This window comes from Staurois parvus, unplaced genomic scaffold, assembly GCF_062004578.1.
Source record: "Staurois parvus isolate SC_StPar_1 unplaced genomic scaffold, SC_StPar_1.0 ptg003733l, whole genome shotgun sequence".
Taxonomy (NCBI): domain Eukaryota; kingdom Metazoa; phylum Chordata; class Amphibia; order Anura; family Ranidae; genus Staurois; species Staurois parvus.
Genome location: NW_028321529.1, coordinates 99,200 through 114,618, shown reverse-complemented (window position 1 = coordinate 114,618; position 15,419 = coordinate 99,200). Strand labels below are relative to the sequence as shown.

The 15,419-nt window shown below is 53.5% G+C and overlaps 1 protein-coding gene across 1 annotated transcript; it reads left to right on the top strand.

Moving 5' to 3' along the window:
- Positions 1-727: 727 nt before the first annotated feature.
- Positions 728-15,121, top strand: LOC149427470 (phospholipase DDHD1-like; the record flags this gene model as incomplete). Its single annotated transcript, XM_089667998.1, has 4 exons — positions 728-885; positions 2,528-2,771; positions 3,825-4,016; positions 14,587-15,121. Coding segments are annotated over 4 exons (782 nt in total), but the record flags the coding sequence as incomplete, so codon positions are not given.
- Between the last annotated feature and the right edge of the window lie 298 nt (positions 15,122-15,419).

Below are 15,419 nucleotides of genomic sequence, written 5' to 3'. Positions count from 1 at the left end.
ATTAGACACTAGCAAACAAGACTGCAGGCGGGCCCAGGATAACCCCTCCCCCTACCAGCCTGCCTCGTTATATTGCTAGTGTCCTAGGAGGATGGACGTCTCTTCTTCAGCTCTGCTGTGTTAGACTATTTTTTTTCTAGAACGTTTTCCTTTTTTTTTTTTTCTCAGTCAAGACCCCTCTCTACATCTCTGCTAGAGTTTTGTCCTTTTTTTACTGCTGCTCTTCAGTGCGGTCATCCTAGCTTGGCTTTTGGAGTACCGCTTCCGGACATTACAGGGCTAGCCTGGAAGTGATCTTGGGTTCATGTTGTGCCGCTTTTCAGACACCAATACGGGTAAAAGCTGCAGAGGGTTTTCCAAGGCCAAGGCAGTGCCCTGACTCTGACCCGCCTGATTGGACTGAACTCAGGGACCGACCTTGTTTGCACCGTTAGGGAGCTTTTGGAATTTTTCTACCTCCAGTTTCACCACCAAAGAGGATAACGCAGGATGCTGATGTCATATGGAGTGTGGAATCTTTCCCATCATTTAGAAAGCATTGCCCCTTAGACCCCCCCCCCCCCCCAGGTCTTGAGCAGTTGCTGTGGGCCCTAGTGGGCATAATCCTCCCAAAGGGTTTAATGTAATATCCAGATTTGACCTTGCCAGGGTTTAGCATGGAGGCATCTCCTTTTTTTCACCTTATCTCAATCCACCTCAGCTACTTCCCCTGTTATTGTGGGTCTAGTTCAGGTTCAGTCCAAGGTGTCTGTCTCTGAGGACCACATAGTTCCTCATAGGCTCACCCAGCTGTCTACTGTGGTGGCTGTTACGAACTTCTCTCCTCATTTCCAGGAGATTCTTTTCATTGAATTGTTTTCTTTGGGGCAGGATTCTGATATCCAGGTAATGATGGTTCCTGCTTCTTTGTGGGATTCTGCTCTAGGTAGTTCTCCTGGCTTGGACAACTTGGGACACCATCTGCTGGGTCTTCTCCTTATGGAAGCCAAAGGAGTCCTTCCTATGTCAGGAGATTAGCCTAGTTCTGTTTGTGGATAGTATTATGGGTTTCAGTCCTTTCCACATTGATACCCCCTAGAAACCAGTTCTTTCCATATTCTGGACATGGCTTCTGGACATGGGAGTGTAAGGTTCTCTTACCTACATCTCAGACTCATGTGAGGGATGTCGGAGGTGGGCCCTCTGTCTCCCTGGGCTTTCTCTGGGCAGAACAGAATAGCCTTCTGCTGCAGGTATCATCCATTGGGAACATGCAACTCAATTGAACCCATCCAAACATCTCCGTTTGGTGGATCTGCAGATACCTGGAGGCCTTTCTTGCACCAGTCCCTGCCCTGGATTTACTCAGGCAAGTTTTCTTTGCTGTCCTGATAAGGCTCCCATCCATGTTTCATGATTCCTAGTGCTTGAGTAGATTTCAGCAGTCTGGAGCATTCTTTGCCCTGTGATTCTTTGTATCAGGGTTAGTCAAGGTCCGTTTCAGTAGGGTCTTCTAGAACTTCCTTTGGTGATGCCTCACTGGTGAGTGTCTAGCTTATTCCTACCTCCATCATCAGGGATGAAACCCATCTCACCAGGTTATGGTTAGACTCCTTTTCTTTCCTGCTCGTACTTGTTGGAGTGATACACCTACCCCTTCAGTCGTGATTCTTCACCTTGACTAGGTCTCCTGATATGGACTGTCACTCGAGTAAGGGTTTAGACCAACAGGTCTCGTCCTACAAGGACCTTCTTCCCAGCTCCCTTGCCTGGTACCTGTTTCCACCAGTAACTTGTTCCATTCCATGTTACTGGTGTTGATTGTTTTTCCCTCCCAATTGGGAATGTAACTATTGTTACACCTCTTGGTGGGTCCAGGTTGTCCAGCTTCTTGCTTGGCCTATAGTTCAGTGCTTCTCTCAGTGTTGAGTCCTTACTCTGCGGTGCATGACTGTTTTTTCTTGGTCTTGGGCATCAGATTGATGCTCCGTAACCTCCCTCTGGTTTCTTGACAGGTGTCCCTATCGGGAAGGGGATTCTGCCTCTTCTGGTGCCAGTTTCAGGTGCTCCTCATTCAGGTGGCTTTTGGGCTTCAAGCAGTCACTAGTTCTGATTTGTTGGGTATTTTATTCTGTTGCAGATTGAGCTGCTTTTGGACATCCCCACAGTATATGACTCCTGCGCCTTTCAATCGACAGAAAGGAAAGTGGAATTTTGTAATCCCCTTAAAATCCCTTCGATTCCATTGAGGGCCACAAGTCCCACCATTCAAACCTGACTTGCTGGGAGGAGGAACAGTTATGAGCTAGCCTAGACTTTTTGTTTGCCAGTGTCCAAATCCTCCCATAGGTGGCAGTATAACCCAAAAGTACAGTATATTACTTCCTGTGTCTCTCAATGGACTCCAGGAAAAGGATTTTATGGTAAGTACAAAATTCCTATTATTGGACGCATCATCATAGAGTGTTATAGAGCGACTAATGTGGCATCAATTTGTAGGTATGGATAATCGGTCTGAACTCCTCCTGACCTCTGTGGTTCTCCCCAGGCCTACAGATTGGAACCATTAATACTGAAGCACTACAACAACATCTCACCAGTCCAGATCCACTCCTCCAACACCACCAACCCCGTCCCTTACAAACAGATGAGACCGGTTCTCATCAACCCATCCAAAGATACTACCTCAGTGTCCGACACCGAAAGCATACCGAGTCCCAGCACATCGCCGGTTCTGCCTCGACGGCACTACGGAGAGTCCATAACTAACATCGGCAAAGCCAGTATATTAGGTGAGTGTTTGCGATGACTCCCAGGATGCATTGTGTGGGGATTGGTGCTCTATTATCAGATAAGAGTATTAGCGGGAAAAGTCCATGTCAACCCAATGCCAGCAAAACGTTTTGTGGTCCCTCCGTACACGGGATTCTTCTGCCAGGGTCCGTCCGTACACAAGATTCCCTCCCCAGGGTCCGTCCGTACACGGGATTCCCTCCCCAGGGTCCGTCCGTACACGGGATTCCCTCCCCAGGGTCCGTCCGTACACGGGATTCCCTCCCCAGGGTCCCCTCCGTACACGGGATTCCCTCCCCCAGGGTCCCCTCCGTACACGGGATTCCCTCCCCCAGGGTCCCCTCCGTACACGGGATTCCCTCCCCCAGGGTCCCCTCCGTACACGGGATTCCCTCCCCCAGGGTCCCCTCCGTACACGGGATTCCCTCCCCCAGGGTCCCCTCCGTACACGGGATTCCCTCCCCCAGGGTCCCCTCCGTACACGGGATTCCCTCCCCCAGGGTCCCCTCCGTACACGGGATTCCCTCCCCCAGGGTCCCCTCCGTACACGGGATTCCCTCCCCCAGGGTCCCCTCCGTACACGGGATTCCCTCCCTCTTACACAAAAGGGTACCGCCTTGCATGAGGGCGTGTCTCCCCCCACCACTACCACCAGCATTCCCCCCTCCCCAGAGGGCTGCATAAAATCTTGCAGTGAGTTGGATTTGGCCCTTGGGAAGCCGTTTTGGAGCCCCTGCTGTAAAGAATATGCAAACCTTAGAAAAAAAAAAAAATAACAATGTTGCCTTTTTTTCGTTTAGTTCTCCTTCAGTTTGCATTGGAGCTCACATGGCAGGCTGGCAACTCTGCGACTAAATGAAAATCAGTGGCTTAGTGTTGTCGGCCTGTCATGGGAAGTGCTGTTACCGGCAGAATCGCCCGCGTGACGGCAAACATCCTGGAAGGCCGATTGAGGGGATTGCATAGACCGTGAATGAGACATCCTGCATAATCTTTTCCTGCCACTAGATGGCGGTCCGTGCCTGTGTGTCATTGCGTGTCTCTTCCTGCAGGGGCCGCCAGCATCGGGAAGGGTCTGGGGGGAATGCTCTTCTCAAGATTTGCACGTTCTAGTGCAGCCAACTATGAAGTAAAAGAAACTGCCGAAGGGGAGGACAAAAAACCATTACAAAGCCAGAGCACCACCACGACGGCGACGACCCAGACGCTTCCGCACAGCGTCTCCGGATCTCTGGACTCCGCAGGTTGGTTTTAGTGTCATCCACTGTAGATGGTGCAGGGAGAGCGCCCCCTCCCTTCTCTCCCCCATGGGGGCCGGGGGGGCAACAAGACGAAGCTGGGTGTACGCTTATAGAGCTGAGGACCTTCTCCCCACCCCACCTGGCTTACCGGCCAATGAGTAAACAATGTCCCGCCTCCCTGACCGGCCAATGAGTAAACACTGTCCCGCCTCCCTGACCGGCCAATGAGTAAACGCTGCCCCGCCTCCCTGACCGGCCAATGAGTAAACGCTGCCCCGCCTCCCTGACCGGCCAATGAGTAAACGCTGCCCCGCCTCCCTGACCGGCCAAGGAGTAAACGCTGCCCCGCCTCCCTGACCGGCCAAGGAGTAAACGCTGCCCCGCCTCCCTGACCGGCCAAGGAGTAAACGCTGCCCCGCCTCCCTGACCGGCCAAGGAGTAAACGCTGCCCCGCCTCCCTGACCGGCCAAGGAGTAAACGCTGCCCCGCCTCCCTGACCGGCCAAGGAGTAAACGCTGCCCCGCCTCCCTGACCGGCCAAGGAGTAAACGCTGCCCCGCCTCCCTGACCGGCCAAGGAGTAAACGCTGCCCCGCCTCCCTGACCGGCCAAGGAGTAAACGCTGCCCCGCCTCCCTGACCGGCCAAGGAGTAAACGCTGCCCCGCCTCCCTGACCGGCCAAGGAGTAAACGCTGCCCCGCCTCCCTGACCGGCCAAGGAGTAAACGCTGCCCCGCCTCCCTGACCGGCCAAGGAGTAAACGCTGCCCCGCCTCCCTGACCGGCCAAGGAGTAAACGCTGCCCCGCCTCCCTGACCGGCCAAGGAGTAAACGCTGCCCCGCCTCCCTGACCGGCCAAGGAGTAAACGCTGCCCCGCCTCCCTGACCGGCCAAGGAGTAAACGCTGCCCCGCCTCCCTGACCGGCCAAGGAGTAAACGCTGCCCCGCCTCCCTGACCGGCCAAGGAGTAAACGCTGCCCCGCCTCCCTGACCGGCCAAGGAGTAAACGCTGCCCCGCCTCCCTGACCGGCCAAGGAGTAAACGCTGCCCCGCCTCCCTGACCGGCCAAGGAGTAAACGCTGCCCCGCCTCCCTGACCGGCCAAGGAGTAAACGCTGCCCCGCCTCCCTGACCGGCCAAGGAGTAAACGCTGCCCCGCCTCCCTGACCGGCCAAGGAGTAAACGCTGCCCCGCCTCCCTGACCGGCCAAGGAGTAAACGCTGCCCCGCCTCCCTGACCGGCCAAGGAGTAAACGCTGCCCCGCCTCCCTGACCGGCCAAGGAGTAAACGCTGACCGGCCAAGGAGTAAACGCTGCCCCGCCTCCCTGACCGGCCAAGGAGTAAACGCTGCCCCGCCTCCCTGACCGGCCAAGGAGTAAACGCTGCCCCGCCTCCCTGACCGGCCAAGGAGTAAACGCTGCCCCGCCTCCCTGACCGGCCAAGGAGTAAACGCTGCCCCGCCTCCCTGACCGGCCAAGGAGTAAACGCTGCCCCGCCTCCCTGACCGGCCAAGGAGTAAACGCTGCCCCGCCTCCCTGACCGGCCAAGGAGTAAACGCTGCCCCGCCTCCCTGACCGGCCAAGGAGTAAACGCTGCCCCGCCTCCCTGACCGGCCAAGGAGTAAACGCTGACCGGCCTCCCTGACCGGCCAAGGAGTAAACGCTGACCGGCCAAGGAGTAAACGCTGCCCCGCCTCCCTGACCGGCCAAGGAGTAAACGCTGCCCCGCCTCCCTGACCGGCCAAGGAGTAAACGCTGCCCCGCCTCACTGACCGGCCAAGGAGTAAACGCTGCCCCGCCTCCCTGACCGGCCAAGGAGTAAACGCTGCCCCGCCTCCCTGACCGCCCAGTGAGTAAACGCTGCCCCGCCTCCCTGACCGCCCAGTGAGTAAACGCTGCCCCGCCTCCCTGACTGCCCAGTGAGTAAACGCTGCCCCGCCTCCCTGACCGCCCAGTGAGTAAACGCTGCCCCGCCTCCCTGACCGCCCAGTGAGTATACGCTGCCCCGCTTTCCTGACCGGCCAATGAGTATACACCACCCCCCTGCCCCTCCCCCTGTCCCCGCGCCTGACTGGAAAAAGCGTATACACTGCCACTGTGGGGGGCGGAGTTCATACTTATATTTGGTATTGTATGCTCCTGGCAGCTGAATGGAGCGGTGGGAGAGCGAAGGGACCATGTGCTGGTATTGGGGTCACCAGTAAAGTAATCCTGCCTGTCCTGGACAAGTAAAGTTCAGGGGTACACATTAGGATGAGCTACATATCCGTTACCCCTTCTACCGCCATCGCCATCAGGCTTGCAGTGGTGTCAGTGGGAGGGGCTACACACACTTCTGGAAGAAGCTAATGGAGTGAGATTTGTTCTCTATTAGCTTCAATGGAAGGCGGGTGACACCTTAGCGGCTCAAAAGACCCTGGAATGTCTTATTAAAGAGAACCTGTCTTTAAAAAATAAAATGTATTTTTCGTCCCGTGAGATAAAATAGTGAAAGTTTAACCATTAAAGCCAAAAGACGGCTACGGGGCGGTCATGCAGTTTTGGGAGGACCTCTGTGCACGTCTGTTTACTCGCGTTTTTGCCATGGTTAGCAGTTTTTGGCCAAAACTTTCCTCTCCTGAAGGAGACTATTCTGCATTCAGAAGAAGAAGGTTTGATCTATCTCTGCACTGATGGAACAGTATGGGGCCCTGATGGGGCTCTTTAAGTCTGTGACACCTATAGGGCACTGAACATAGGTGGTGTTTTGCGGGCGCACACAGATTTAAAGTTAACAAAATGAAATGTATTTTTTGCTGAAAATGTCGCAATGTTGCACAAATCTCATGTGACATGAAAGAAAAAAAAATTGGAACTGCCACTATTTTATTCTCTAGGGTGCCTGCTTTCAGAAAATATGTAATGTTGGGGGGTAAGGGTGGGGGGGGGGGGGGTTGTAATATTCAGGCCTAAAAATTAAAAAAAATTGAAAATGTGTGCAAAGAAAAAAAGCAAAAAATGGCTCTGGTAGGAAAGTGTTAAATGTTTCCTGTGCTGCCCATGTCTCTGTCGTGTTGTATGAATGTCATTTGGCTCTCATAGAAGCTCATAAAACCTCCTGGCAGTTCTGCAGCCTGCACTGATGAGCCTGCATCTGATGATCCTGCACTGATGAGCCTGCGTCTGATGAGCCTGCGTCTGATGAGCCTGCACTGATGAGCCTGCGTCTGATGATCCTGCACTGATGAGCCTGCCTCTGATGATCCTGCACTGATGAGCCTGCGTCTGATGAGCCTGCGTCTGATGAGCCTGCGTCTGATGAGCCTGCCCTGAAGAGCCTGCGTCTGATGAGCCTGCGTCTGAAGAGCCTGCGTCTGATGAGCCTGCGTCTGATGAGCCTGCGACTGATGAGCCTGCGACTGATGATCCTGCCCTGATGAGCCTGCGTCTGATGAGCCTGCCCTGATGAGCCTGCGTCTGATGAGCCTGCCCTGATGAGCCTGCGTCTGATGAGCCTGCCCTGATGAGCCTGCGTCTGATGAGCCTGCGTCTGATGAGCCTGCGTCTGATGAGCCTGCGTCTGATGAGCCTGCGTCTGATGAGCCTGCGTCTGATGAGCCTGCCCTGATGAGCCTGCGTCTGATGAGCCTGCGTCTGATGAGCCTGCGTCTGATGAGCCTGCCCTGATGAGCCTGCGTCTGATGAGCCTGCCCTGATGAGCCTGCGTCTGATGAGCCTGCGTCTGATGAGCCTGCGTCTGATGAGCCTGCGTCTGATGAGCCTGCGACTGATGAGCCTGCGTCTGATGATGAACCTGCACTGATGAGCCTGCGTCTGATAACATCTGTATGTAACGTATCGGTGGTTGTTCTGGGCCGGTCCCAGTAGCCGAGGAAATGATCTCAGTGTTTGGACTCGGCCCAGTATTGTCTCTTCGTTAAGATTCTCATCAGATGTGCAAGTCACCGTTCAGAGCGTTGTGCGCGGTCATCCTCGCTGGGAAAGTCGTCCTCGCTGGGAAAGTCGTCCTCGCTGGGAAAGTCGTCCTACAGACGAAGGGTCTTCCTCCAATGACCGAGCGTGGAATCAAAGCTTCAGACATTAATTTTAGGCGATCTTAAAGAGCAACTCCAGCAACAAATACTTTTAATGGAATTTATTGGGTTTGTCTGCATCCTCCGTCCCCTCAGCTGAGTTCTTCTCCAGAGTCATGCTGGACTTCTTCCGCTCCCGCAGATCCAGTTGTCATTTGCCGACAGCCTTTGCTTCTGATTCAGAGTCGCTCCAGGCGTTGGCTGATGAATTTACCGCCCAAAGAGCCGCAGTCTACTGCTATTACATCCAAATTAAAGGAGAGATTTTCAGCTTTTTTGGTTGCCGTGAACCTCATTCTTTGACTAGAGGTTCATCCTGATGCCTCTAGCTGTGTGGTCTCCATCCCTGGATCATTCTCTTCTAAGGCCACAAAGACTTTCCCTTTGCACTCGCTTTTTCATCGATTTCTCTGACGTTGTTGCCATTCTCCTGTGACACCATGGGATCTGATTCTCTCTGGCCTTCAGAAATGCTCTTTGACCCATTCAAAACTTTCCTCCTGCTCTTACCTACAGGTGGTATTTCTTGTAGCCATCACCTCTGCAGGCAAGAGTCGGATCCGGTGACCTTGTCCTGCAAGAAACCATTTCTAGTTTTGTGTAGGGACAAGGTGCACTGCTCTTTTCAGAAGTACTGAATGGGCCATGAGATAGTTTTCTGGCTTCCATCATTGGGAGGCTCAGACAGACCATCATTATAAGCTCATGGTCTCAAGGATCTGGTTCCAACCTCTCCTGTCAAGGCTCACTTTGCTAGATCTGTGAGTTCTTGTGCTTTTTTAGCATCAAGAAATGGTGTCCCAGATCTCCAAGGCCTCTTTGACTAGAGGTTCATCCTGATGCCTCTAGCTGTGTGGTCTCCATCCCTGGATCATTCTCTTCTGAGGCCACAAAGACTTTCCCTTTGCACTTACTTTTCCAACAATTTCTTCTATGACAGGGGTTCCAAACTGCGACTTGGAGGCCAGATGTGGCCCTTTGTTTCTTTTAATCTGGCCCTTGGGGCATGATTCTCCCCACTGTCAGGAACCGTGCGGCATAGTTCCTGCCAATGACACCAACAATGGGGCACTAGCCATCTCAGACACCAATAATGAGGCGCTATGGCCTCCCACTGGCGCCAACGAAGGGGGCGCTATGGCCTCCCACTGGCGCCAACGAAGGGGGCGCTATGGCCTCCCACTGGCGCAAACGAAGGGGGCGCTATGGCCTCCCACTGCCGCCAGGACACTTTCTTTTCCCACTGACTACTGTCCTTCAAAGTTTAGGGAGGTCCGGACTCTGTCCCTTTGTTTGGAGACCCCTGCTGTATGCAGAGTAAGTTATGTGCACCCCCCCCAAGTGCTTATTATTACCTTTGTACTGTATCTGGTGAGGATTTTGTACAGGAGTGGGTCATTCCCACTGTGGATCTAGCCATGTCCTGCTATTCCAGTAGAGGACATGCCTGTCTTCAAGGACCCAGCCGTAAAAGGGTAGGAAAGTCCTTTCCAGAGTACTATTCTTCCTGGCGGGTCCCGCCCTTCATCCAATCCAGCTGTGACTTTAATACCTGACCATGTTGAGATCAAACTACTGCTGCAGTTGATCTCTTGCTTTATGACCATGGGGAGCAGATGGATATAGAGTTAAACCTTCAGCTGGAAACCCTCGTCTCATTTCCTGTATGTTCCTCATGTTGGTACATGTGGACTGCAGAAGCTCTTGTAGGAAAAAAGTTCTTGCATGCCTGATCCTCGAGGTACAATGTCTCCTTGGACTATCTCTTGATAATATCAGGGGTGCTACTGGAGGCAAGAGCACCCACCATCCTCAGTAGAAGAAGCCTAAGGAGGAGACTGCAATGTCTATCTTGCTTTGACTGTTAGACATGTCTTTCATTTCTTCACTCCCTTGACCTTGATCTTGGGACCCCCCAAGATTGGCTCCCAGTCCACCCTACATGATCTTGCACCCCAAGTCTGCTGAGTCCCCATAAATGCCTCCCAACAAATGGAGGTGCGCCCTCACTTTCCTCATTTTAGGCTTTTACACGTTTCCGCAACTCAGATACTTGTGTGCAAGAAGTGGTGTTCCAGGCTTTTGTCACCCCCAGAAAGAACAGTCAATATGACTCTTTAGAACAATGTGTCTTTGACCATCTAGACATTACAGAATTTTAGATAGATTCTGAGTCTTCAGAAATTGTCACTGGAATATAACTCCTGTTTTGGAGTTTCTGGGTCTCGTCCTGGACACAGCTTAGGCCAGAGTGTTCCTTCCACAGGAGTAACTTCAGGCTCACAGGTCTTGGATCTGAAGTCACGTGACTTTTTGCTTTTACGTGAGAGTCTTGGGCCTTATGGTAATCTTCTTTAAGAAGGACCTGTCAGAGAGGTTCTGGAACATTTCTGGATGTAGGGGGCAATTGCAGGTGAACCTGGAGACCATGAGGTCCACATCCAATCTGGATAGGTTTTTCTCCTGGTACAGGGATCATCCAGAGGAAGCATTTGATTTCTCTGGTGGCGCTGTGAGATCCATACATCCTGATCTATGCCGTTCCTTCATTGAAACATCTTCTTCGTCTATCTCAGGGAGTTGGAAAATAAATGTAGGACATTCCTGTTACCCTTGTTGCCCTGGGCAGGTCCTGGTGGATGTTGTACGCTGACCTGGTTAAACTCTACTGAACTCTTCATGGACACGTCCAGATTTTCAGGATCTTCTATCCCAAGGGCTGATTTGCCATCCTGCTTCATGGATGCTAGATTCAATGGTCTTGACTTTTGAAGCCCAGGTTCTAAGGGACATGGTCACCTTGCAGTTTGTGATTTTCTTCTATGCTAATGGCTAGGAAGTCTCCTTTCTGCAAGGACTCTCATCTGACATTGAAGGCATACTTCACTTGTGGTGAGTCAGGCTACTGCCCTTTCTATTCTCTTTCGAAAACTGCGGACCTCTTACCAGGATTGAGCTTTTGTACTGAGGTCTCCCATGAAGCACTCCACTGCCATTCCCCTGTGACACCATGGGATCTGATTCTCTCTGGCCTTCAGAAATGCTCTTTTGACCCATTCAAAACTTGGCTCCTTCTACTCTCACCTACAGGTGGTAATTCTTGTAGATATCACCTCTGCGGGCAAGAATCAGAGCCGGTGACCTTGTCCTGCAAGAAACCATTTCTAGTTTTGCGTAGGGACAAGGTGCACTGCTCTTTTCAGAAGTACTGAATGGGCCATGAAAGAGTTTTCTGGCTTCCATCATTGGGAGGCTCAGACAGACCATCATTGTAGGCTCAAGGATCTGGTTCCAGCCTCTCCTGGAAAGGCTCACTCTACTAGATCTGTGAGTTCTTGTGCTTTTTTAGCATCAAGCAATTGTGTCCCAGATCTCCCAGGCTGCCCTTTGAGATGCAGGTAGCCCCCAGGACTGTTTTTTTTTTTTTTGTTTTTGTTTTTGTTTTTTTCTTTTTGAGTCTGTTGGTATTAGTTTGCTGTTTCCCACCAATTATTTGGACCAATCCTTAATTGTGATAGCCGCAGTTTTTTTCAGGCTAGGAACGTTTTCAGTCATTACAGAAATTGAATTGACCAGAATTTGTGTCTTTGTCACTTCCAGTGCACTGAAATAATGTCATCGGTTTTCCTAGTTCTCTTTTATGAGCTACAAAAGAACACCTACCTACGTATTAGAGCAGCCATTCTCATCCAAGGTTCCTGCAGAGATTGATAGGGGTTCCTTGAGCTGGTTGTGATTGACCAGCCAATGGTGCCCGCAAGGTTCCAGGACCAACACCACTTGGCGAAAGAGAGACAACCAACGGTCTTTTTAGCTGTCTGTAAGGGTGGCATTTACCACCACTATAATGGGGCATTTTTATTATTGGCAACCAGCATACGGGCATTCTAGCCATTGACACCTAATGAATTGATTTTTGGTAAGGATTCCCCAAGACCTGAAAATTATTTTAGGGGTTCCTCTGAATAAAAAAAGGCTGAGCGAGGCTGTATTAGAGGGAGGAAATGGATTTTAGTCCAAATTAGAGGGTGGAGTAGGGTGACAACACTGGTCTTCTATGCCAGGGGTCTCCAAGCTTTCTAAACAAAGGGCCAGTTGACTGTGCTTCATACTTTAGGGGGCCTGGACTGTGGCCAATGGGGGGACCAAATGTCCTGGTAGCAGTGGGAGTATACATCTCATCTTTGGTATTAGGGGAATTATTTGTGCCCCTTTGTGGGTGTCGGTGGGAGGAATCCTGCCCCCCCCCTTTGTGGGTGTCGGTGGGAGGAATGGTGCCCCCCCTTTGTGGGTGTCGGTGGGAGGTATGGTGCCCCCCCCTTTGTGGGTGTCGGTGGGAGGAATGGTGCCCCCCCTTTGTGGGTGTCGGTGGGAGGAATGGTGCCCCCCCCTTTGTGGGTGTCGGTGGGAGGAATGGTGCCCCCCTTTGTGGGTGTCGGTGGGAGGAATGGTGCCCCCCCCTTTGTGGGTGTCGGTGGGAGGAATGGTGCCCCCCCCTTTGTGGGTGTCGGTGGGAGGAATGGTGCCCCCCCCCCTTTGTGGGTGTCGGTGGGAGGAATGGTGCCCCCCTTTGTGAGTGTCGGTGGGAGGAATGGTGCCCCCTTTGTGAGTGTCGGTGGGAGGAATGGTGCCCCCCTTTGTGAGTGTCGGTGGGAGGAATGGTGCCCCCCCCCTTTGTGAGTGTCGGTGGGAGGAATGGTGCTTCCCCCCTTTGTGGGTGTCGGTGGGAGGAATGGTGCTTCCCCCCTTTGTGGGTGTCGGTGGGAGGAATGGTGCTTCCCCCCTTTGTGGGTGTCGGTGGGAGGAATGGTGCTTCCCCCCTTTGTGGGTGTCGGTGGGAGGAATGGTGCTTCCCCCTTTGTGGGTGTCGGTGGGAGGAATGGTGCCCCCCTTTGTGGGTATCGGTGGGAGGAATGTGCCCCCCTTTGTGGGTGTCGGTGGGAGGAATGGTGCCCCCTTTGTGGGTGTCGGTGGGAGGAATGGTGACCCCCTTTGTGGGTGTCGGTGGAGGAATGGTGACCCCCTTTGTGGGTGTCGGTGGGAGGAATGGTGACCCCCTTTGTGGGTGTCGGTGGGAGGAATGGTGACCCCCTTTGTGGGTGTCGGTGGGAGGAATGGTGCCCCCTTTGTGAGTGTCGGTGGGAGGAATGGTGCCCCCCTTTGTGAGTGTCGGTGGGAGGAATGGTGCCCCCCCCCTTTGTGGGTGTCGGTGGGAGGAATGGTGCCCCCCCCTTTGTGGGTGTCGGTGGGAGGAATGGTGCCCTCCTTTGTGAGTGTCGGTGGGAGGAATGGTGCCCCCCCCCCCTTTGTGGGTGTCGGTGGGAGGAATGGTGCCTCCCCCCTTTGTGGGTGTCGGTGGGAGGAATGGTGCTTCCCCCTTTGTGGGTGTCGGTGGGAGGAATGGTGCTTCCCCCCTTTGTGGGTGTCGGTGGGAGGAATGGTGCTTCCCCCCTTTGTGGGTGTCGGTGGGAGGAATGGTGCTTCCCCCCTTTGTGGGTGTCGGTGGGAGGAATGGTGCTTCCCCCCTTTGTGGGTGTCGGTGGGAGGAATGGTGCTTCCCCCCTTTGTGGGTGTCGGTGGGAGGAATGGTGCTTCCCCCCTTTGTGGGTGTCGGTGGGAGGAATGGTGCTTCCCCCCTTTGTGGGTGTCGGTGGGAGGAATGGTGCTTCCCCCCTTTGTGGGTGTCGGTGGGAGGAATGGTGCTTCCCCCCCTTTGTGGGTGTCGGTGGGAGGAATGGTGCTTCCCCCCTTTGTGGGTGTCGGTGGGAGGAATGGTGCTTCCCCCCTTTGTGGGTGTCGGTGGGAGGAATGGTGCTTCCCCCCTTTGTGGGTGTCGGTGGGAGGAATGGTGCTTCCCCCCTTTGTGGGTGTCGGTGGGAGGAATGGTGCTTCCCCCCTTTGTGGGTGTCGGTGGGAGGAATGGTGCTTCCCCCCTTTGTGGGTGTCGGTGGGAGGAATGGTGCTTCCCCCCTTTGTGGGTGTCGGTGGGAGGAATGGTGCTTCCCCCCTTTGTGGGTGTCGGTGGGAGGAATGGTGCTTCCCCCCTTTGTGGGTGTCGGTGGGAGGAATGGTGCTTCCCCCCTTTGTGGGTGTCGGTGGGAGGAATGGTGCTTCCCCCCTTTGTGGGTGTCGGTGGGAGGAATGGTGACCCCCTTTGTGGGTGTCGGTGGGAGGAATGGTGACCCCCTTTGTGGGTGTCGGTGGGAGGAATGGTGCCCCCCTTCGTGGGTGTCGGTGGGAGGAACGGTGCCCAAAGGGCCACAGCTTAGAGACCACTGCTCTGTACATACAGTACAGTGAGTGAGTGTTGTCACCCTAGGACAGGAAGTGTAGTACTGGTGGGAATCACTGGGTGGGAAGGGTGGGTGGTAAGCTGCAATATAATCTATTTTTGGTTTTGGGGTTAGACCCTCTAAATGACCTAAACTCCTCTGTCCCCCCCTCCCCGCCTGTCCTTAGCGGTATGAAGAGCGATATTGTAATCCTGTTACTTTTCATTCTTTCAGCGGTGGAGTTGGAGAACCGGATCGATTTTGAGCTGCGAGAGGGATTGGTGGAGAGCAGATACTGGTCGGCCATGACGTCGCACACCGCGTACTGGTCCTCCATGGACGTTGCACTTTTCCTTCTGACATTCTTGTACAAAGAAGCCCAGTTGGAGGAAGAAGACAAGCTGGGGGTAGAGGAGGTGTAGAGGTGTCACTGAGCGCCGGAGCTGCTGAGAGAACGGAGCCCGTTGGGGAACATGGCCGTGATTCGTGCGTGTGTGGATGTTGTTCCGTTTTCGCAGCGCGCCGTTGATGACCAGCCGATTCCGTGTGTCGCTCCGCCTTCTCATCCTCCATCTTATTCCAGCAGTAGATCCTTAAAGGGCAACACCCCCATCCTGACATATGCAGCACGCCGAGGCGGGACCATGAAAAGGAGCGGCGTTGTACGCAGGCGCGGTGGGCGCCGGTCACGCGTCACGTTTTGTTGGTGTGAAAAGTGGAGCCGTCCTCTGCGAGGAGCAAAAATATAAAAGGTTTCCACAAGTTTTAATGTGCAGCTGAGATTAGTTATTTGTTCTTTATGTAACGTCTGTATGGCGCTGGTAAGATGGCGGCGAATCCGCGACAATTGAAGAATATTTATCAGCTTCCTGCAGCAAGGGGGGGGGTCCGGGGTCCCTAAAGCTGAACTGCAGGCAGATTGAGATCCAGAGATCAAATACCTATGAAGGAGCATTGGATTTCTGTCCATCCAGTTCTGAAATCTATACTGCTCTGTTACTTAGCACTTCCTCTATTGTAGAAGAAATATATTGGTGTCCTTCCTCCACCGCCGGCCAGTAGAAAGA